At 39.5% G+C, this 22,500-nt stretch overlaps 2 protein-coding genes across 3 annotated transcripts in view; both read right to left on the bottom strand.

Annotated features, from left to right (window-relative positions):
• Positions 1-8,076: 8,076 nt before the first annotated feature.
• LOC138007130 (G-protein coupled receptor 157-like) overlaps positions 8,077-22,500 on the bottom strand; it is a 52,418-nt gene continuing 37,994 nt past the window's right edge. The window contains exon 3 of one of the 2 annotated variants that reach the window (XM_068853877.1): positions 8,077-9,476. In XM_068853877.1, coding sequence (XP_068709978.1) covers positions 9,345-9,476 — 132 coding nt within the window. In that variant the 3' untranslated portion in view covers positions 8,077-9,344. Of the gene's footprint in view, positions 9,477-21,393; positions 22,191-22,500 lie in introns of those variants that run through there. The other variant, XM_068853876.1, reaches the window with a different exon arrangement.
• LOC138007131 (uncharacterized) lies at positions 14,140-16,431 on the bottom strand. The gene is made up of 2 exons (XM_068853878.1): positions 15,622-16,431; positions 14,140-15,327 (listed from the first exon to the last, which is right to left on the bottom strand). The coding sequence occupies exons 1-2, from the start codon at positions 16,118-16,120 to the stop codon at positions 15,056-15,058; spliced, it is 771 nt and encodes a 256-aa protein (XP_068709979.1). The 5' UTR covers positions 16,121-16,431; the 3' UTR covers positions 14,140-15,055.

Raw genomic sequence — 22,500 nt, 5'->3', positions numbered from 1 at the left:
CCCACTGAGCCAGCCGTTGTTTGAAAGCCGATTACCTTAATCTAGGATTAGCGCAAACTTTTGTTTCATCTTTTCAACTTTTTGGTGAAAGTTTCCTTTGCCTTTTTTTTGTTTTTCAAGATACCAAATATCAGCCTTGAACAGCATTTGGGAGTAGAGAATAACTTAATCTGCTTTTGAACAAGTGGCCCACGATGATAAGTTGTTGAACTGTGATTTGTAATAAGTTTTTTGGATGATTTAAGGCTGATCTTGTAATTTTTGGATGAACGGAGTAAAGGAAGCAAGTAAAACTGTTGGATTTGAATAAAGTCTCCTTCAAAAAAATTAATAAATAAAAAATCCCGTATCCTGATAACCCGCCAATAGGGCTTCGTTTTTTGCATTTGCAAATTTAGTAACATTAACAATGAGTTTTTACAACAAACAACTTCAAGTTATATTACAGGTTTATCTTTCTGGTAATCTCTCACCATTTTCGGAAGTTTACGTGTGGTTGAAGTTCACTGTAACTGGACAATTTGTGTTAACTGTTTGCGCATTCCACGGATACGCCCTTGTAGGCGTCTTGTTTCTTTTAAATTGAAATGGCCAAAGAACAGAAATTTCCACGACATGTACTTTTCCCAGTTGTTGGAAGTTGGGTCAGGTCACACCCCCATATAAAAAAGGCACTGAATATAACAAGAGTAATTATCCACCTATTACTATTTTTCGTGACAAGCTGTCTCAGTTTTTGTTACAAAAATGTGGTTTTATCAACGGAGTTGATAATGTAAATTGGCCACCGTACAGAGATTCTGAAAGGTGACATTTCGAGCGTTAGCCCTTCATCAGAGCGAATCGAGGAATTATGGGTTACGTGTAGTTTTTATAGTAGAGTAGGAGCTACGCTATTGGTGGTAACATGGCAACATGAAAAATAGGAATATATTAGTTAAATGAAAAGCGTTCGTCTATACCGTGAGGATTAAGGGCGCCGATTTGGAAGATTAATTTTTGTTCCAGATTCTTGTGGCTTTCCGTCATACCTAGATGTAGGGAAAGGCCGCAGATAGCCATGTGTTTCTTGGAGTGGTTAGGGAGATTAAAATGACGAGCGCCTGGCTTAGATGCAGTAAATAAAAAAATTGGGGTCACCGAGTTTGTTTTTCAGATATGAGCAGCTGAAGCCAAAATATAGGGTGTTTTTGCAAGGCTTTCCTGTTGCCATGCTAACTTGTTACGTCTTGGTCAGCAATAATCGATGTTTCACATGGTACCATAACATTGCTGTTACGTGATAAGGTGTTGTAGAGTCAATCCTTCTAATAACAAGGTCTCTTGAAAGTGTTTTAACTGGTTTGAGCCACCTTAATTGAGGATAGTGTCTACTAATTCAAATGTACTAATTCATTTGCCTCGAATACAGTGATTTCACGAGTAATCAGTTTATTTGTCATGCAATAATTTATCAAGCAGCTAAGTGATTTTTATTTTATTGTACCTCGGATTAGTTAAGTTCAGTTGGTTATTCCATCCTTATTTCAGTTTTTACGTGTTGGACCATAATTAAAGATCACCTCATTTAATTCGACGTCGTGGTGTTGTTTTCGAAATGGATTATATGGATTCAACTCAGTCTATTTACCTATCAATTTATTTCATTTTCCCCGAATACAGTGATTTCACGAGTAATCAGTTTATTTGTCATGCAATAATTTATCAAGCAGCTAAGTGATTTTCATTTTATTGTACCTCGGATTAGTTAAGTTCAGTTGGTTATTCCATCCTTATTTCAGTTTTTACGTGTTGGACCATAATTAAAGATCATCTCATTTAATTCGACGTTGTGGTGTTGTGTTTTCGAAATTGTCGGCAATCGGACTCCATCGGATCCGATGGAGACAGGTTGCTGTGGCAAGAATCCATTGGACCGCCGCGAGTCAGTTCGCGAAAGACGATGGCTTTGGTGGTTCAGTGACATTGCCAGCGCACACCAAGCCAGACGTTCGGCGAATGCGTTCTTGCTCTGGTAGTGATAATTTTTTGGGTTTGTTAAACATCCTTCAATGTTGTTTTCACGTACTTATTTTCATAAATAAATAACATGTCAGTTATTCCGAATTAATCACAATTTCAATTAGAAAAACAAATGAAAGTTTTCATCCAGGGAAAGGCTCTCGTTCACGCAGATTATCTTTGTCTTCTTCACTGAAATCAGTGGATTTGACTGAAAAGCTAATAATTTATTGTTGTTGGAGATTGGATGACATGAATTTCTGTCGCAATCGGACATCCAATGACCTGGATTTGTGAAAATCTTGTTCAGCTTCATGCTTTGAAGAACGAGGTATAGTGTCGAGTGCAATGTTTCGTGATGTTGACTTTCGCCTCATGTCTTAAAGAACGACTAATGTTACATGTGTAGCGCACTTGTATCGCGCCTCATGGCTTTAAGAACGACGTATATTTCACGTGCAGCGTGCACTTGTTTCGCCTCATGGCTGAGAGATTTTTTGACGCGCGCGAACTGACTTCCGAGAGTCCGATGGACTCTTGCCAGGAAGAGCTGTCTCCATCGGATCCGATCGAGTGTGTTTGCCAACTTTTTCAACCCCCCTTGCTCCTGTTAACCCTTACTTCCGGTATCACTGATCAAGCGCCATGCACCCATTTCGGGTTCCGGTCACGATCGGACTCAATCCGCCTGCGATTGAAGACAACCCGACTCAGGTCGAGTGTATTGGACATGTATGAAACACGAAAAGTGTCGGCTGCTAAGGGCTTTAGTTGACGAAGTGAGGCCGTGTAGCATTCTTTCGGTGTCCGTCCGTTGAGATTCATGCTGACAAACTTACACAAGAATAAAAGAACTTCTGTCAAATTCAAAATTTATTCCAGGCTTTAATTTTTAAAACAACTGGAAACAAAGTTTGCAGCAAACAAGCATTTCAAACTAGGAATAATGATTAGCAAATTAAACTAACGTGAAGAATTCTTTCCATTATAATTACTTCTATGTTCTTGCACTGCCCTGCTACATCCCTCGCACAGATTTCCATCCATCCCTGCCATCAGCGCCAAAACAAGACTTGAAATCGGGAGATTAATTATTGGAAAGCTGAAAACAAGTTTGCTGTGATCCTCTCGCAAATCACACAGCCACATCTCAATCTCATAAGACATTTGTTGGATCAACAATGTTAGAACGTGTAGCAAGCAAGTATAATGACGTTTGTTTAACATTTTTGGTTGGAAGAATATTTTGATTTCCAACATACAACTAATGTCGAAAGACGTAGGCGCCCTTTCAACAATGCTGTATTGCAAAGAAAAATTTGGTTTATCAACAGAGTTGATAATGTAAATTGACCACCGTACAGAGATTCTAAAAGCTGACGTTTCGAGCGTTAGCCCTTCGTCAGAGCGAATCGAGGGATTATGGGTTACGTGTAGTTTTTATAGTAGAGTAGGAGCTACGCTATTGGTGGTAACATGGCAACGTGAAAAGTAGGAATATATTAATTAAATGAAAAGCGTTCGTTAATACCGTGAGGATTAAGGGTGCCGATTTGAAAGATGAATTTTTGTTCCAGATTCTTGCGGCTTTCCGTCGTACCTAGATGTAGGGAAAGGCCGCAGATAGCCATGTGTTTTTTGGAGTGGTTAGGCAGATTAAAATGGCGAGCGACTGGCTTAGATGCGGAATCGGTCACCTAGTCGTCTACCTGTCTCACCAATGTATAATTTATTGCATAACGTACAGGTTATGCAATAACATAATACTACATTTGCGGAGGTACATGTGAAACGATCGGTGATCTTAACAGATCGCTTAGGTCCTGATATCTTGCTAGTGTTAACAATGAAAAGACAAGTTTTGCATCGTGAGCGCGCGCATTTGAAAGTGCCGGGTTGCTCGTTGGTTTTGAGCGCGCTTCTAACTAAAAAGTTGCCTACGTTTTTGTCGCGTTTGAATGAAATAAGTGGAGGTTGCGAAAAGATTCTACCAGTCTCATTTTGGAGTAATTTAAAATTACTAAGAATGATGCTTTTGACTGCGTGATTATGAGGATGGAAAGTGAGGGTGAATGGAATTCTGTCATTCTTATCTTTCTGTGACGTTTGTAGTGACGACTGTCGATCAAATTGTTGGGCGCGATGATGGCCCGCTTTGACCACAGAGACAGGATAGCCACGTTTTTCGAAGAACTGGCACATCTCCTCTGATTTGCTGGAAAAATCGGAGTCATCACTACATAGACGTCGAAGTCTAAGAAATTGAGAATAAGGAATGGAGTTCTTGACATGTGATGGATGTGACGATGAATACAACAAATAACTGTGTGAATCAGTAGGTTTGTAGTGCACACTAGTACATAGTACGTTGCCTCTAATAGAAACTTTGATATCTAGGAAAGCCAATGAAGTTTCCGAAATTTCCCAGGTATATTTAAGAGCCGGATGAAAAGAGTTGACGGAGGTTATAAATTGATCGAGTTCTTCTCTGCTGGATGAAATAGCGCCGATGCAGTCGTCGATGTAGCGGCCGTAGAGTTCAGGTTTGGGGCCGTTGTACTGATTAAAAAATTGGTGTTCAACATATCCTACAAAAAGATTGGCATAGCTAGGTCCCATTCTTGTGCCCATCGCTACACCATTAATTTGTTTGTAATAGTTGCCGGCGAATGAAAAACAGTTAAGCGTTAAAACTAGTTCGGCAAGGCGGAGGAGCGTTTCCGAGCTAGGTTCTTTGACAGTGCGTTGATCGAAAAAGTGTTTAAGTGCTTGAAGACCTTCGCTGTTAGGAATGACTGTGTATAGAGATGTAATGTCCATGGTGAAAATAAGTTTGTCTTGGCCGGAGAAATTGAAATCGCGGAAAATTTGTAGTACGTGTGTACTGTCTTTAATGTATGATGGCAAAGATTTGACGATAGGCGTCATAATCCTGTCTAAGTAGCTAGAAATGAGTTCGGTGGGGCAACTACAGGCAGAAACGATAGGTCGACCTGGGTTGTTGGGTTTGTGAATTTTAGGCAAGAAGTAAATGCACGAAGTTCTAGGGGTGTTGATGATGAGATTAGTGGCAGTGTCCGGTAATTCTTGATTAACTATAAGATTTTGAATGGTGTCTTTGACAAGTTTTTGATTGTTGGAAGTGAGATCTTTAGGGATTTTGGCATAAAACGAGGTATCCGAAAGTTGCCGCAAAGCTTCTTTTTGGTAAAGGTCGGACCGCCAAACAACTACCGCGCCGCCTTTGTCGGCCGATTTGACAACTATGTCGTTGCGTTTACTAAGATTTTTAAGCGCCGCCCACTCTTCCGAGGAAAGGTTGGAAAATTTAGTGTTGCGATTGAATTTAAGTTTGTGAATGTCGTGACGGCATTTTTTGGTGAAAAAATCTAAAGAGGCAAATTGTCCCTCTGGGGGAGTCCATTTGGATTTGCGAACTAGAAGTGTTTCAAAAATATCTTTATTAGAAGTGTCCGAAAAAGGCTTTTAACTGAACGCGGCGAAGGAATTTTTCAACATCTTGCTTAATAGAAAATTCGTTGGTGCGTTTGGTAATAGGGACAAAATTTAGGCCCTTACTGAGAACAGATTTCTCTGAGTCAGTAAGCGGAAGATTTTCTGGAATTGTAATAACGGTATTATGGCTATGCAATGTAGTGTCGTCGGTAATTTGCGGACCTATTAATTGTTGAAGTTTAAGAGTCTTGGTTTGGTGTAAATGGTCAAACAGTCCAGAATTAAGTTGTCGGATTTTAGCGCGAATCGATTGTACTAAAATTGCTGGACAGATTTTGGAAAGTTCGGAGCGGCAATGAAGAATTTGTTTGTCAAGTGCGATTCGTTTTTGGCACATAGCTCTAATTGTGATCCTCATAATATTACGTGAAAAAGAATTTTGCGCACATCGAATTTGGTGAAGATACTGATTTGAGTAAGAGAATGAGTGAGAGAACTTTCATGCGTCTACATTCTCTCACTCAAATCAGTTTGCCTCTTTAGATTTTTTCACCAAAAAATGCCGTCACGACATTCACAAACTTAAATTCAATCGCAAAACTAAATTTTCCAACCTTTCCTCGGAAGAGTGGGCGGCGCTTAAAAATCTTAGTAAACGCAACGACATAGTTGTCAAATCGGCCGACAAAGGCGGTGCGGTAGTTGTTTGGCGGTCCGACCTTTACCAAAAAGAAGCTTTGCGGCAACTTTCGGATACCTCGTTTTATGCCAAAATCCCTAAAGATCTCACTTCCAACAATCAAAAACTTGTCAAAGACACCATTCAAAATCTTATAGTTAATCAAGAATTACCGGACACTGCCACTAATCTCATCATCAACACCCCTAGAACGTCGTGCATTTACTTCTTGCCTAAAATTCACAAACCCAACAACCCAGGTCGACCTATCGTTTCTGCCTGTAGTTGCCCCACCGAACTCATTTCTAGCTACTTAGACAGGATTATGACGCCTATCGTCAAATCTTTGCTATCATACATTAAAGACAGTACACACGCACTACAAATTTTCCGCGATTTCAATTTCTCCGGCCAAGACAAACTTATTTTAACCATGGACATTACATCTCTATACACAGTCATTCCTAACAGCGAAGGTCTTCAAGCACTTAAACACTTTTTCGATCAACGCACTGTCAAAGAACCTAGCTCGGAAACGCTCCTCCGCCTTGCCGAACTAGTTTTAACGCTTAACTGTTTTTCATTCGCCGGCAACTATTACAAACAAATTAATGGTGTAGCGATGGGCACAAGAATGGGACCTAGCTATGCCAATCTTTTTGTAGGATATGTTGAACACCAATTTTTTAATCAGTACAACGGCCCCAAACCTGAACTCTACGGCCGCTACATCGACGACTGCATCGGCGCTATTTCATCCAGCAGAGAAGAACTCGATCAATTTATAACCTCCGTCAACTCTTTTCATCCGGCTCTTAAATATACCTGGGAAATTTCGGAAACTTCATTGGCTTTCCTAGATATCAAAGTTTCTATTAGAGGCAACGTACTATGTACTAGTGTGCACTACAAACCTACTGATTCACACAGTTATTTGTTGTATTCATCGTCACATCCATCACATGTCAAGAACTCCATTCCTTATTCTCAATTTCTTAGACTTCGACGTCTATGTAGTGATGACTCCGATTTTTCCAGCAAATCAGAGGAGATGTGCCAGTTCTTCGAAAAACGTGGCTATCCTGTCTCTGTGGTCAAAGCGGGCCATCATCGCGCCCAACAATTTGATCGACAGTCGTCACTACAAACGTCACAGAAAGATAAGAATGACAGAATTCCATTCACCCTCACTTTCCATCCTCATAATCACGCAGTCAAAAGCATCATTCTTAGTAATTTTAAATTACTCCAAAATGATCCCGAGACTGGTAGAATCTTTTCGCAACCTCCACTTATTTCATTCAAACGCGACAAAAACGTAGGCAACTTTTTAGTTAGAAGCGCGCTCAAAACCAACGAGCAACCCGGCACTTTCAAATGCGCGCGCTCACGATGCAAAACTTGTCTTTTCATTGTTAACACTAGCAAGATATCGGGACCTAAGCGATCTGTTAAGATCACCGATCGTTTCACATGTACCTCCGCAAATGTCATTTATTGCATAACCTGTACGTTATGCAATAAATTATACATTGGTGAGACAGGTAGACGACTAGGTGACCGATTCCGCAAACACCTTCGCGATGTTGAGAAGAATGACAAGGATGCATCTAAGCCAGTCGCTCGCCATTTTAATCTGCCTAACCACTCCAAAAAACACATGGCTATCTGCGGCCTTTCCCTACATCTAGGTACGACGGAAAGCCGCAAGAATCTGGAACAAAAATTCATCTTTTAAATCGGCACCCTTAATCCTCACGGTATTAACGAACGCTTTTCATTTAATTAATATATTCCTACTTTTCACGTTGCCATGTTACCACCAATAGCGTAGCTCCTACTCTACTATAAAAACTACACGTAACCCATAATCCCTCGATTCGCTCTGACGAAGGGCTAACGCTCGAAACGTCAGCTTTTAGAATCTCTGTACGGTGGTCAATTTACATTATCAACTCCGTTGATAAACCAAATTTTTGTATACTACTTCCCCACCGACGCAGCACCACAGTTTCTTTAGAAACTACCCCTTCATTCATTTGTATTGCAAAGAGTTAAATTAAGGACTCAGTCTCCAATCCGAGAACCACGAGCAATCCAAAATAGTGGAGATGGACTAAAGTCACTAAAGTGACGTGTTTCCAACCATGTTATATCCGTATCCAACATTGTCAGAAGCGTTCTTGTAACAATGTTGGATGTTGTGACGAGTTCTAAAATGTAGCGGGGCTGTAGTGGGAATGGAGCGTTGCTTGATCACCCTAATAACGGCGGCGAGGGAGACTACACAAAAAAGAACTTAAACGAAACGTAATCTCTTTCTTTACAGCCATTTTCCCTTTGCCACTTAAGGCGAAAAAATGCAGGAAACGGGGAGGCACATCTTCATACCAGCGGTTACCTTGGCATCAAGAGAAAAAATTACAAAAATGCGCAGACAAAATGCCCCTGTGCTGATAACGTCACAATGAGATAACTTTTAAACCCTCTCTGTCGAACAGCATGCATTGCATCCGTCGTTCGACGTTTTGTAGCATACGAACCCTCCATTGATCATCGTGTGTCTATTTTGCATTGAATCCCTGGAAATTGTTGTCATGTGTTCGAATTAAATGTTAGGTTAGCATTATGTTAATAATGTTATTATTCCTTTCGCTTGACATCTGTATATTTTATTGCTAATCGGTAGTCTTGTTGATTTGTTGTCATTGTTTGTACTGAGTGAGCTATATTTGTTCTCTTCTCTGTTTGAATTTTTTCTCTTCAATATTTTTGGAAGTTGTTTTGGAAATATTGATCTTATATCATACAACCTATGATTCAAATGATTTTGTTTCTTATCGGGGTCAAACGTTCCGGTATTGACCAAGATGTGCAAGCTGTTTGTGTATGTGACTCGCTTTCAACGGTTGCAGTAGTCTTCATATGAACAAATGATTTGCCAAAAATTGCATGGTAAATAATAGTATTTCTTTTTTATATTATTATAAAAAAAACAAAAACGAAGAATCAAATACAATGAAGTTTAGTTATTAGAAATATACATTTCTGTTCTTCAAGCCAACTTTTCTTCCGTTCACTTGTAGGAAAGAACAGAATTGTTGCTTGTTTTCTCCCGAGTGGCTACATCAAGCAGAAAAAAATTACATACACAAACGCGCGCACAGCATGCCGCTCGACAGAGAGTTTCAATTTCTTGCTCCATAAGCTAGTTAGTGCTCTCAAACAGGGGATCTTTCTTCTGATTGCCACAACAAAGCTTAAATTTCCGCCTTATCTTTTCAGTAAATAAACAAAACAGGACAAAATTAGCAAAGCCTTGGCTGCTGTCACCAACACCCTGGAAAGAAATGATAAGGCTTAAATGAAAAAAAAAAAATCAAAGTATAAAAAACTCACCAACTCACATAAGTCTTTGCGCTCCCTTCTGCGTAGCACTTAATGTGTTGATGTTTCTAATTTCAGTACCAAATAATATTTTATATCGTATGCGTTGGCACATACTTTAGAGACAATTCTAGACAATTTAATTCGGACATGAACATGATATTCATGCAATTACGTAAAAAAAAAAAAAACTACATGTCTCCAGCACATGAAAATATGGTAGGCTTTTTATCCTTCAAACACCCCCCTCCCCTGCACGGGGAAGGGCAGGGGCAATGATACGAGACGGCAAGGAAAAACGGGATTGTCCCAAGCCAATTTCTCTAAGATCGCAGTAAAAATTCTGTAAAAAGCTAAGTGAATGGCATGGTATTGTAATCACAGCATTTTATAACAGTGTTACACCGGCATGTTTAATTAATTGATGGATGGACATAGTTTTTGACTGGTTAACGCATTACCCATTCACTCGTCAGGTGCCCCAGGAGCCCCCAGATGAGGAGTAAACTCTGTTAAGTCTCACTCCCAGGCGTCAATGGTTAAAAGAAAAATACAAATAAAGTAACTAAAACGAAGTGATTTTGAATAACAATTAACTTTAAGAAATTGCTATAAAATAAATTTAAAAATGCTAAAATACTAAAAACTTTGTGTAAAACGAAGACGTTGGCTAAGTTTCATTATCAAGTCAAGGTTTTTTGAAAATTACAATCTATAAATACTGAAAGAACAACAGCTGATAAAAAGGTATAGGGAAAGATGAAAATTAAACAAAAAGATTGGCACGTGTGGAATCAGTCTGGATATTAAATCAGGCTTCAGACTCTTAATGAAGAGCATTTCGTAAACTATCAAAGCAGCAATCAAATTTGCCCTGGCACTTTCTTAAGACTCTAAATTGTTTTTTTTTCAACTGTGAGCTTCCAAAAAATGTCGGCCAATTGCCGAATTTTTGTGGTCAGCAATGTGTTGTGAATGTGTCGGGCTGTAAATCCTACATAATTTGCATCACACAGATCACATTTAAAATAGTAAACAACACATTGCTGATTCACAACTAATGGCTTGATTTGCTCCAATTTTTTTTGCTCAAAAAAACCGATTGCACTGTAAAACCAATCTTATGACTAATACCCTGTTCACACAAAAAAAACATGTTTAATTAAACAAAGTTTAACGAAGCCATGTTTAATTGAACATGGTTAACTGATCAACTCGTTCACGCCGAACTACAAGAGCTGACAACAACGCAGCCTCATGTTCATGCTCAGCCTCGCATTCGTGTAATTGTAATTGACGTAAAATTGAACAACAATGTAAACAAAATGGCGGATGCGCTAAATATTGCGCTTTTGTTTTGGAAAACACGGAGAGAAGAAAGCCGAAAAATCGCGGAAAGTCGCGCAAAGCTTTCCAGGAGACGACTCTACCGATACTTCCGCCGCAGATGTCTTGTCTCATCTGTATTTTTTTTGTTGTTGGCGCGGCAACTATTTCAATGCGCCCCAAGTTTACATCGAGTTTGGAGCAAAAGCAGGTCTCAGTCCTTTTGGGAGGAGACCTGCCAAGGCTGGAGCGATAATGATTGGGTAGAGAACTTCAGGATGTCGAAGGATTCGTTTGAATATCTGTGCGCTGAACTATCACCCCATATCGCGAAACAGAACACGAACTTTCGTAAAGCCATTGCAGTTCGCCATCGCGTTGCAATTACTTTGTATTGGCTTGCCGACTCCGCTCGCTACAGAACAATTGGAAACTTGTTTGGCGTTGGAAAATCCACCGTGTGTACCATCGTGAAACAGGTATGTGAGGTACTTGCAGGTATTCTTCCTCGGTATATTTTCTTTCCACAAAATCAGCAAGAAGTACAAGATCAGATCGATGGTTTTAGAGATCGTGCGGGGTTTCCCCAAGTAGTGGCCGCTCTTGACGGTTGCCATGTGCCTATCATTGCACCTCTCCAAAGTCCGGAAGATTACGTGAATCGAAAAGGATTCCACGCAGTAACACTGCAGGGATTGGTTGACAGCAACTATCGTTTTGTTGACATTTTTGTTGGATGGCTGGCGAAAGTTCATGACGCGCGCGTATTTAAAAATTCACCGCTGTTTTGCCACTGCTGTGCGAGGACTTTCCTACCGCTTCAATTATCTCGAGTCATATCAGGTGTGAGAGTTCCGCCCTTGATAGTTGGAGACTCCGCATATGCGCTCAGTGACTGGCTAATGAAGCCGTATACTGATAATGGAAACTTAACGCGAGAACAAGTGAATTTCAACAAGATCCTCAGCATGACAAGAGTGGTGGTTGAGAATGCCTATGGAAGACTAAAGGGTAGGTTCAGAAGCATTGCAAAGAGGCTGGACCTTAATGTTGAGACTGTTTGTCTTGTCATTGCTGCTTGTTGCGTGTTGCACAACTTCTGTGAAGTCATGGGTGAGGACTTTAATGAGGAGTGGCTGCAAGGTGTACAGCTCCATCTTGGTGTTTTCCCAGTCGACCCAAACCAAGGACAAAACAGGAATGCTGTAGCCATCAGAGAAGCCATCAAGACATCATTATTGTAATTACCGAGCGAATAGCCTGCCATGCAGACATTTTTTTGGCTTATAAGGCAATCTCTCCTGACCTGCCCATTAAGGGATTGTGAGCCAAAAGAATGTCTGCCCGAGAGACAAAAAAACAAAACAAAAGAACAACTGTATCGACTAACACAAACTACTGTGCAGACCAGTTTTAAATTTTGCGTATAAAATTGTTGTAGCTGGAAATTCTATGGTCATGCAAGTTTAATTAAAGAACGATTTTAGCTATTACATGTACCATGCGAATGCAAAAACCATGAACTGCTCAATAATTTTTGACATTAACATTTTAATTGTGAATTTACCAATCACATACAAGATAAAACCACAAAAATATGCAAACTACACAGTTAATCACTATTACAGCAGGCAGTTTTCATCTATGCATTGAGATCTGATGTATGGCTTTTTCCTTGTAACACATTAACATTCCAGAGATAATTCGACTGTTCATGGTTTTTTAATTCACATAGTAAAGACGAACTGCGAATTTATTGAACAGCTTCAAAAACCTCTGATATAGATCTTTTCATTCTTGCAGTGCTATTTAGATTTTGGGTTATCTCGGCCACGAGAATTGGAATATATGAAAAGGGGCAGGGATGCTTCTCGTCTTGCTTAGGGGTGTAAATTTCTGATTTTTGATCTTGCTTAGGGTGTCCCAGGCAAAACGTCTATAGTGTTAGCTATAATGATCTCGTGTAGGGCTGTACATGAAGAAAGATACAACTAAATGTTCACTCCTTAGTTTTCTTGGCATCTTTTGGGGTCAAGGAAAGCTTGAGCCACACCCAGATTTATCTCATTTAGGGATTCTTTTCAAAATTTCAGAAGGGCATCTCTGCCCCTTTCAAATAGGACTCTCCCTCAGGTACTCACCTTCTGTAATAGTCTGGATATTTGGTGGGCCTTGTCAATGCTTCTTGTGGCTATAAAACATCTGGCAAAGTCATTACCCTGTACAGACCATTAATTTTTGCTCTGCACTGCAGTCCATTTGTGTGAGGGAAATCAAATGGCAGCAGTCATTGTTTCGTTTTCCTCAACAACTTAACAAAAGTATTATCAGTACAATTATTCAATTGATCAGCTCACAGATAACACACATGACTCAAATAATTATTTCAATGTATTGCAATATTAATTTTTACTTATTTTAAAATCATACATTGAACTTATAGACAGTTTAAGCTGCTGTAGCTGTTTTGTTGCATTTGTTCTATAATAAAGAATTCTTAACAATATACAGGAAAAGATATGCTATTCTGATTTTCAATTTACAGTGTGGCATGAAAAAATCTACTATTTACTGCATTGAGATGAAATCAAAGACTTAAGACAGGTATAAAAAGGAAACACTACATTCCTGCATTCTTATGGAAAAATACTATACATGAAATATCAGATAGAAATTGTATCAAGGCCTGCAAAGTTTTGTTTTCTGAAATAAATTTTGAAAAAAAATCAAACTGGCTGAATTTGTTCATGTGAAAAAGCAAGCCATTGAAAATCACAAAAAAGAACTCAATTGCCACAATGTTATAATGTTATATCATAGCTGGGGCAGTGCAGTCACATGTAGATGGAATTATTTTACAAAGATGCTGTAGCTCTGCTTTGGTCCAAATATTCAATTCCATGATGTGACACTGCCCTTTTAGCAACTTGGAATTAATTAACAGAAGAACAGAACTTAAAAAAAAAAGACTCTCTTCTAAAATTTAATTTCAGATTGCCTTTGAAACTTTCTCTGAGCCTGCAGGCAGCTGAGAGCAGTAAGAGGCTGCTGTAGTTCTTATAGTACATTCAACACTTCTGACTGGGGCAAGAGCCGTACGATTAATAATATTACAAATCAAGTGTTTTTCAGGAGTAACAAGAATGCCATATTTTGCGTTTTCCATAGTATAAGAAATTGATGTGTCCCACTCAAGCAGATAGTGCAATTTTGAGAACTTCACTCATATTTTTGTACTCAAGCTAGTCCATGTGATTTCTTATGATATACAGTTTATAGGCATTGCTGTTAACACGTTATTGTCAGTCTGTTTTGGGGTGGACTCTTGATGAATCCGATTTTTGCACATGCACATTGTTGCCCTAAGCAACTATTTATTAGTTGAGGAATATTGGAATTCCCTAGGAATAAGATTTAGAAAAAAATGTGGAAGGTCTAGTGAAAATCTCTGGAATTCTTGGTGGGTAAACATAAATTGTAGGAAATTCTCCAAAAGTAAACACATAAATAACATTAAGTGCATTTCTTGGGGGGAGCCCATGTCTGACCAGCGCATTTTACTGCATTTATATATGGGTATATATGTACATAGTTAATCTAGGGACTGGTTATGAAACCATGGGAATTTCAAAAGCAGGAACAATAAAGTCGCAATTAGATGTTGAACCGACCGTGACCCTGCACAATCTTTTGTTTTTGGTTCACAAGTTAATTTCGAATAAATTAGTCGAAGCTTTTGATTGTTTATCCTGCCGAAAAAAGCCTGTTTTTGTCGGGTTTTGTGCAGGGTCAAGGCCAAAAAAGCGAACAAAAACATGAAACAAAGAAACTTGTCGAGTTTCATAACCAGCCTACATCTATTAACTATGATATGTACCAGTAACAGTGAAAAGCCATATGCATCATTCCTCAACCGAGGAGATACACTACAAATGAACATGTACACAGACTCGATACTAAAATATCTGTCCAATATCAAAAACAGGCATAGGAGACCCCAGCTTAATATTGAACAGTATTAAAAACGGCGGTTAAAAAAATGAGCCAAAACATTTTGAGCAATAAATAACAGCGAATTAATTAACGATACAATTCGGATGCCGTAAAATTCAACATAAGAAATATAATTTCAAGGAATGAAAGTTTCAAAATCGCTCATAAGCTAGTCTAATTTCTTTTAACAGCTCGCACAAAATGGCAAGAAACTTACGCAGGTACTTGGTTCTGCTTGTGAAGAACCTGCGCCATTTTCAGGAGAAATTCTTGATCCTCCTTCCTTCGCTTCTCCGCTCTTTCCTCCTCTCGCCTTTCTCTTGCCGCTTCAGCTTCGAGGAAGCTCTTGTCAGCCGCTTGCTGATACTCCACAAAGGACTCAAACACTTTATCAAACTTTGCAAATACATCAGAAGCGGTTTTCCTCTTTTTATTTGCCTTCAATACGGCCGACTGACGGGGTGCCGGCTTCTTTGTTTCATCGGCTTCCGTCGCACCTGAAGGAACACCATGGCGACCGCCAAAACTTCAATGTCTTGCATAAACGTTATAGCCAAGAGAGAAATAAAAAATGTTTGATTTATGGTATAGTTATCTCAATATTACACTGTAATACGGATACACCTGTCTTGTATCTGCTTGTACAGTACGCATATCAAAAACTCTCAAATACGGTATTCAAATATACTGCTTGAACAAAACTTTCACAGACGTCGTCAGATGTAGCTTTTGGACACAATTCTATTGTCTGGCCCTCCAATCGGAGAGCATTTTATAACTCTTACCTGTCACCGCTGTCAAATAATTCAGAGGTTTGTGAAGGTTTTCTGACTTTTCTTTGCTGCTGCCAGGGTTGTTTACGTTCGGCTCAACGTTTTCTGCGCTTGTTATTTCTTCATCATCGACCCCATCTATGGAAATTGTTGCGGACTTTATTATTACCTTTGGTTTGGTACATGGCTTGTCCGACAAAAACTCGTCCACTTCGTCGAAGAAAGCCGGCTTCTTCTTTGGTGTGGCATTTCCCGTCTTGCTGCATTCGTCTTTGTAGTTTCTATAGGCGCTTATCAGAGTGTGAATTCGTGTCTTGCAGCTGCCGTCGTCTCTGTCTTCATAGCCTGCAGCTCGAAGATATGCCGCAATTTCTAGCCATATTGGCTTTTTTCTTGTGCATGATTTTAGCTGGAGCTGGATATTCTCGTCTCCCCACTTTTCAAGTAACAGGAGGGTTTCTTTGTGCTCCCAGATTCTTCCGCGAGTTTTGGTTTCTGCCGCCATTTTGAATGTATTTTATTAAACACGATTGTTAAACTACCTCGAGAGGTAGTTTTGTTAAACACGGTTTTAGACGTGTTTTGTTAAACACGCCCGCAGTGTGAACGGCCAGTCTTATTAACTCTGTTTAACAAAACAAGTTTTAAACATGTTTAAGCTTTGGTGTGAACGGGGTATAAGACGGCATAATTGGTTTCGGAGTGCATTGGCAGCCACTTGATCTTTGAATGGAACACTAATTCTTATTGTGCCACTGTCATTGGTATTTCCATTTTAAGAGGTTTTATAAGGATTCCTTTAGAACCTGCTGGGCTGAAATTTCGCCATGTAATAGGCCCTAAGAGTCTCAAGTCTAATTTAAATATCCAGATGGACTCCATACGTGCCAAACTTTTCGTTTAACTTTCATTGTTCCTTTTTTTACTATACCTTCTTATCAGCTGTTGTTCTTTTAGTATTTATATTTCAAATAACCTTGACTTGATAATGACGTTTAGCCAATTTTGAAACCTCGTCGTTGTTAGTATCTTTTAACATGTGCAAATATACTTCATTGCAATCTTTTATAGTTACATAAAGTAATTAACAAATAAAATTAACTTGTGGTAAAGAAGTACACGCAATAGGAGAGCTAGACTTATGAAAAAGTTCGTTATGCTCAACTCAAAGTACAGAAAAGGTTTGACAAATTCATGTTGTAGATTAAGACCTGCTCTTTCAGGCTAGGTACGTTGCAGAGTCAGATTGTGGCATCAGTCTCGAGATATTAGGCGTCATTTGCTGTGCAACGAGCATGACAACAAGGGTTTGTCCCAATATGTAGATTTAGCCAAGCCTAAAAGTGGAGCTCCCAGGTTTTTTATTCTTACTGGCTGTAGGATAAATAAACATAAATTTTTTTTAAATTGTCCTCGTTTCGGTGTTTCCAGTTACTGCTTAATTAAAAATCATTTTCTTCTCTGCCTAACTTGTGAATTCCATTTCAGAGGCAGCTGTAAAAAGCCAGTGAATCACGCTAAAACTAGAAATCACAGATGTACCAGCTCTTGATGTGACAGATCGTCTTTGTTGGTTCAAGGTCAAAAAAAAAAGAGTTTTATTTCTGTACTTTATTCCACTTTATCTCTGAGAACGAGATCATTTACATTTTGATGTATTCATTGCGACAAACCAGTTTGGCTTGGAACTAGAATCGGCAAGAAAGGACAAACTTCAAACAAGATCTCCAACAAATTACCTGGCTGTACGTGCTCTAAACAAACTTCTGAGACACAAGCTAGTGGTGTTTCTCCTCACTTTTTCAAGAACTCATTGGGATTAGTATAAGTGTTTATAACATAAAGGCAAATTGTCTTGTCACTGTCGAGGCACATCGAAAAACAGTTAGCCAAACAGCGCAAAAAAACTTTTGTTTACTCGCATTTCAAAGCCAAACAAACAAATCAATTATTTCTTTATGTCCGAAAACAGTACCTTTGACTGTTATTTAATTGCAGTCGAGAATAAAAATTCGAGTTTCATTCCTGAACAAAGGAAAAAATAACTCATCCGCAAAAATAACAAACGGTTTAGTGTTCAAGAAAGGAATTTGTCGTGAATATGCTCTTCTGTCATAAGCCGTCCAGGCATCGTGCAACCTTATCAGATTCAAAATGAAAAATCTTCTTCAGATAAGACTTATGCCAAAAATTCCAATAAGGCAGAGCAAAAAGCAGCTCTAAAGAAATTAAAAATAGACACTTAGCTTTACGTTTATAGCCCTCCAATGCTTGACTTGAATAACTACGTAGCCACCAGTGTGTCCTGATGACAGCTATATTATGTCAAACCTGGATTGATACCGCGAAAAATGCAGGAAAAACTATTCTCCAAACCACTTTCAACCTGAACATGAAAAGCATCGACTACCAAGAGCTCTTGTTCGAAAAACCTTAAATAACAATGACCACAACCAGGTTTTCTGAGCCGCGAGACTGAGCACCCCCAGTAAACCATTGTTTTAACGAAAACCGCTGGTCAGTAACCTGGTTCTGGTCATTGCTGTCTAAGGTCTTCCCTCTTGTTCAAGTAGTATGGCCATGTAGCTGCGTCGACCCGCAGAAAGCACGCGAAAAAAAAGTCTCGTTTACCTTATGGTGTCTGACGTGGACTGAGGCTGCGATCCAATCAAAAACAAGTAATTGGTCAGCGGTTAACTTAAAAAAAACAGCTGACCTCGATGAGGTTTAACCTGAGTCTGCGATATCATCACGTGATACTGGTCAGCAGATACCTTGTTCTGACAGCTGTCAATTGACCATAATATGGATACCAAATATCAAAGATGTACGCTGTAAACAAACTAGCTTAACTGTCAGCTTGAGTGTGGCCTCTAAACTTGAGCCCGTGATATGGTCACATTGGCATACATGGAGGGGTGGACGGATGGACGTACGGGCGTTATGCAGTCAGATTGGGGACAAAAGGTCCTACACACGTCAAAACCTCTTCTTCAGGTCATCGATTACGTTTTTTTGGAGCGTCGCTTTCTTGGTTGGGTTGTGATGCTCTGTTCATATCGTCGTTCTCTTCGTGTCGTCATGTTGCCTGTTTGGTCGTATTGCTTTCTTTCTGTCTTTGTGTCGTCGTGTTGTCCATTTCGTCGTATTGCTTTCTTCGTGTCATGGAGTTGCTAGTTTCGTTGTATTGCTTTCTTTGTGTGGTCGTGTTGACAATTTCGCCGTTTTCTTCAATTCGTCGACGGCTGCATAACTTAGTCAGCGGTAAGTCAACTTTTCCCGCCAACTTTGCTCAAAATGGCGATCACCGGATAGTTGGAAGTGTAGAAATGTCTCAGTTCAGTCCTTGCCTTTCTCCAGACCTTAATTTAAAGAGAGATGTTTCTTCAGCAGTTTGTGAAGTTGTTCGGCTTATAGAAAACCTTGGGTCATGCAGCAATTATCAAAACCAGCTTGATTACGCTTTGTACAGGTTCGAAGAAATCGTTTTTCTCTGTGTCAGTGGCCAAAACATATGGAGAAATTTCTTACATGACGAGGTCATTCAACTACTAGTCACCGCGTATGGCAGTTTATCCTAAGAACACGATGATAATAGTCGTAGCATGCCACGCTGCCAACCAATTTATCAAGGGTCAACAAGTAGGCCAGCTCTAGATATTCCAAGGGAAACTCTAAAGCTGCACTTGAGCTATGGTTTTTCTCTCAAAAAGATTGCTGATATGTTTGGGACTTCAAGGAAAACAATTAGCAGACAAAGTGTGATGATTTATCAGATGAGGCTTTGGACGCCGCCATGTCTGCTGAATTACAGACCTTTCCTAACTGTGGTATAAGAAGAATGAAGGGTTTTACTTGGACAAGGCATCATGTCATGCGTCGATCAAATTGAAACTTCAGTATCCCCTCCCGGGCATTTGACTATCTTCTGTGCCTGGGAAGTCGGGAATTTGACCGTGTGTGCGTGGGGTGGGGAAAATTGAATAGGTTTCAAATGATTTTTATTTTGGGCGCTAAAGTCGCTTACATGCTATAAAACACGTGTTTGGACGAGATGGAAGAGTTTAAAGGAAGAGATATAGCATTTGTGAGTGATTGGCTCACAAAAAAGGTCTTTATAAAGACGACGTGAGCTGACAACGATTGTTTTTTAGTAGGGTATGACAAACAAACACGACGATAGGATAGGGCATTTGAACAATCCAATCTTCAAAAGTTCAAATGCCCGGCTTTGCCCGGGGGTGGGGGGGGGGGGGGGGGATGTTGAAGTTTCGAGTTGATCGGCGCATTAGAGAACAATCGAATCGTGTGAGGTCTTCTCTGTGGAGAACTGATCCTAGTGGCATTCTACTACAGACTTCTCAGCTGAACATCGTAGGCCGGCGGCACTACAGTGTACCTGGACCCAGATCATTGCGGCATTTCGATGGCAATCACAAGTTGATAAGATGGGGATTTGTCATCCATGATTGTTTGGATGGATATTCAAGACGAATTTATGTTTTTGAATTGCTGCACTAACAACAAGGCAGCCACGGTATTACAGTTATTCCTAAATGCAATTCAAAACTTTGGAATTCCTTACAGGATAAGAGGTGATCAAGGCACTGAGAATATTGAAGTTTCCAGGTACATGACATCCCATCTCAACAGAGGGCCAGGGAGAGGCAGCTTCATTGCAAGGAAAAGTTGCCATAACCAGAGAATTGAGAGGTTCTGGGGAGATTTGTTTCATGGAAGTACCTTCTTATTCTATCACATTTTTTGCTATCTAGAAGACACGGGATTACTTAACTTGAACAGTGCAACTTACTTATTTTGTTTACACTTTGTATTCACTCCAAGAATAAACCAGCACCTTGAAATGTTTCGATCTGGCTATAACCATCCCCTCTCTTCAGAATCAAACATGACACCCATACATGGGGTCCCTCAGAAGAAAGCTTAGCATCATTTGGTGTTGATTATGATGGTCCTCTCCCATCACGTGAGTATGATGGTGACACCTGGAATGAAATTTCAGTTCAAGTCCCTGAAATTCCATGCCCTTTGGATGATGCAGCATTCAATAGAAGATTCTTTGTGCTATGGCATTGACATATATGCCAGATCATGATAATCTGTCAATACTTGCTGTAGCAAGACTAGCACATTTGGTCTTTGTCATGTTGTGTGAACTTTGCACAACTCACCCTATAGTTTTCCGCTTGCTAGTAATGACTTTTTTTAACAGTTAGAGCAACACTGTGTAAAAATTGAAAGCTGGATATTCGTATAATGGAAGCAGAACAATTTCACACGAAGAGAGGAATGTTAAAAGCCATGTGCCCACATGTGGTTGACTAAATGGAGCAGGAGAGGGGATAAAAGCACAGTATCTTAACAGTATAACTGGTGCACAGACAAGCAAGGATTGCAGAGTTCATAGAGTTGATGTGCTGTCAACAAGACCCAAAGCATTTTTGAATGATTCTTTTACTGCTTTCAAGTCTGTAAATATTTAATTTCTAGCAACAATAAAGTTGAACATTATCTGATTACCTCTGGAGGTAATAAAAGCCAGTAGTTTGCAGGTTCGGCCCCAATAATTTATTTTACCTTACTGATTCATGAACATAAGAAAAACAAAGGAAACATGACAACTGAAGCATTTGTAAATTGTCAACTGTCACATACTGTAATTTAATAACTTACATCAAAAAATGACATGTCACAAAGTTCAACTTGATAAAAACTTCCAACATAGCAAGGGTTAATATCAAAGCCCAGTACAATTAATGCTTAGAAATTAAAAATAAGGTAGGGTGAGAACTGCTATGTAAACATTGTAAAAGGTGCTCGCTCCTTCTGGCAAACAGGAAACTACGTTCCCTGCCAAGTTCATGTACATCCAAGTTACCCACTGCCACTATTGGAAGTATTGAAATGTTTAACACTAAGCAGTGGTTGAATTACAGTTGCTTGTTCTAACTAGTAAACAGCAGTGCATAAAGACTTTGTCATAACAGAAAAACACAGCATTATCACCACTGATAGTAGACACTACAATATTATTGTTTTCCTTTGATATAAGGGTTACAATAAAGGACTTGAACTTACACCGCGGTAAACCTATTGCCTCTTATAACAGACCTTCACAAAAGTTGGAAGTCTGCACTGTTTGGAACAAGGGCAGGAATCTTCAGTTCAAATGAACAGGTTGAGGCAAAAAAACCTTCAGTACCATCTACAGACACCTTAATGCATCCAGGCCTCATAGAACCTGTATTTACCTTACTGCCTGTTGTAAATACCAGAAAATCGGACAGATCATCAAGGCTAGCAGTGTCAATAAATTCACAAAGCATTTTCACAGCACTTTTGACACTAGCATCCAAGCTTTCATCTGGAAGTTTAAGAAGTTTCTTAACAAAGGTTGGTGAGATAGTTTGACTGTGATGAACAAAGACTGGTTCAAACTTTTCAGTGTTTTTCTCAATTTCATTTAACAAACCAACAATGCTTATTCCTTTCCTAAATTGATCAAAAACTGTGGAATGTAATATCAGCTTTTGCAATACTTCCAGCTTGCTTTCCTGTTGGCAAAAAAAGGAGATATTGAAAAAAGCTCAAGACCATCACCTGCACACAACCACTTATAAGACTAAGGGCATTCAAGTCGTCACTCAAATGGATGCTGGAACAAGGGTTTTCCTCCCCTAAATTCAGGCAACCCAGCCACCTCCTAATTGGAGGGGCAGTGTCATGGGAATTTGACTAAAAATTTACTAAATCAATTTTCAGTGAGAAAAATGAGCCACACTAAGTTACTACGGACTTCATCTAGGATGCAAGGCGTTTCAAGTTGGCATTCATTTTAACTTGGCTCCACATAATTAAAAAACA

This window comes from Montipora foliosa, chromosome 6, assembly GCF_036669935.1.
Source record: "Montipora foliosa isolate CH-2021 chromosome 6, ASM3666993v2, whole genome shotgun sequence".
NCBI lineage: Eukaryota > Metazoa > Cnidaria > Anthozoa > Scleractinia > Acroporidae > Montipora > Montipora foliosa.
The sequence above is the reverse complement of the archived record's forward strand: the minus strand, read 5'-3'. Positions and strand labels throughout refer to the sequence as shown.

Excerpts from the sequence above, each read along its gene's own strand:
- LOC138007131 (XM_068853878.1), bottom strand. The coding sequence starts at position 16,120 with ATGGCGGCAGAAACCAAAACTCGCGGAAGAATCTGGGAGCACAAAGAA. Across the intron at positions 15,328-15,621 it reads GACAGCGGTGACAGGTAAGA|CCGATGAAACAAAGAAGCCG; the intron begins GTTATAAAATGC and ends GTGCGACGGAAG.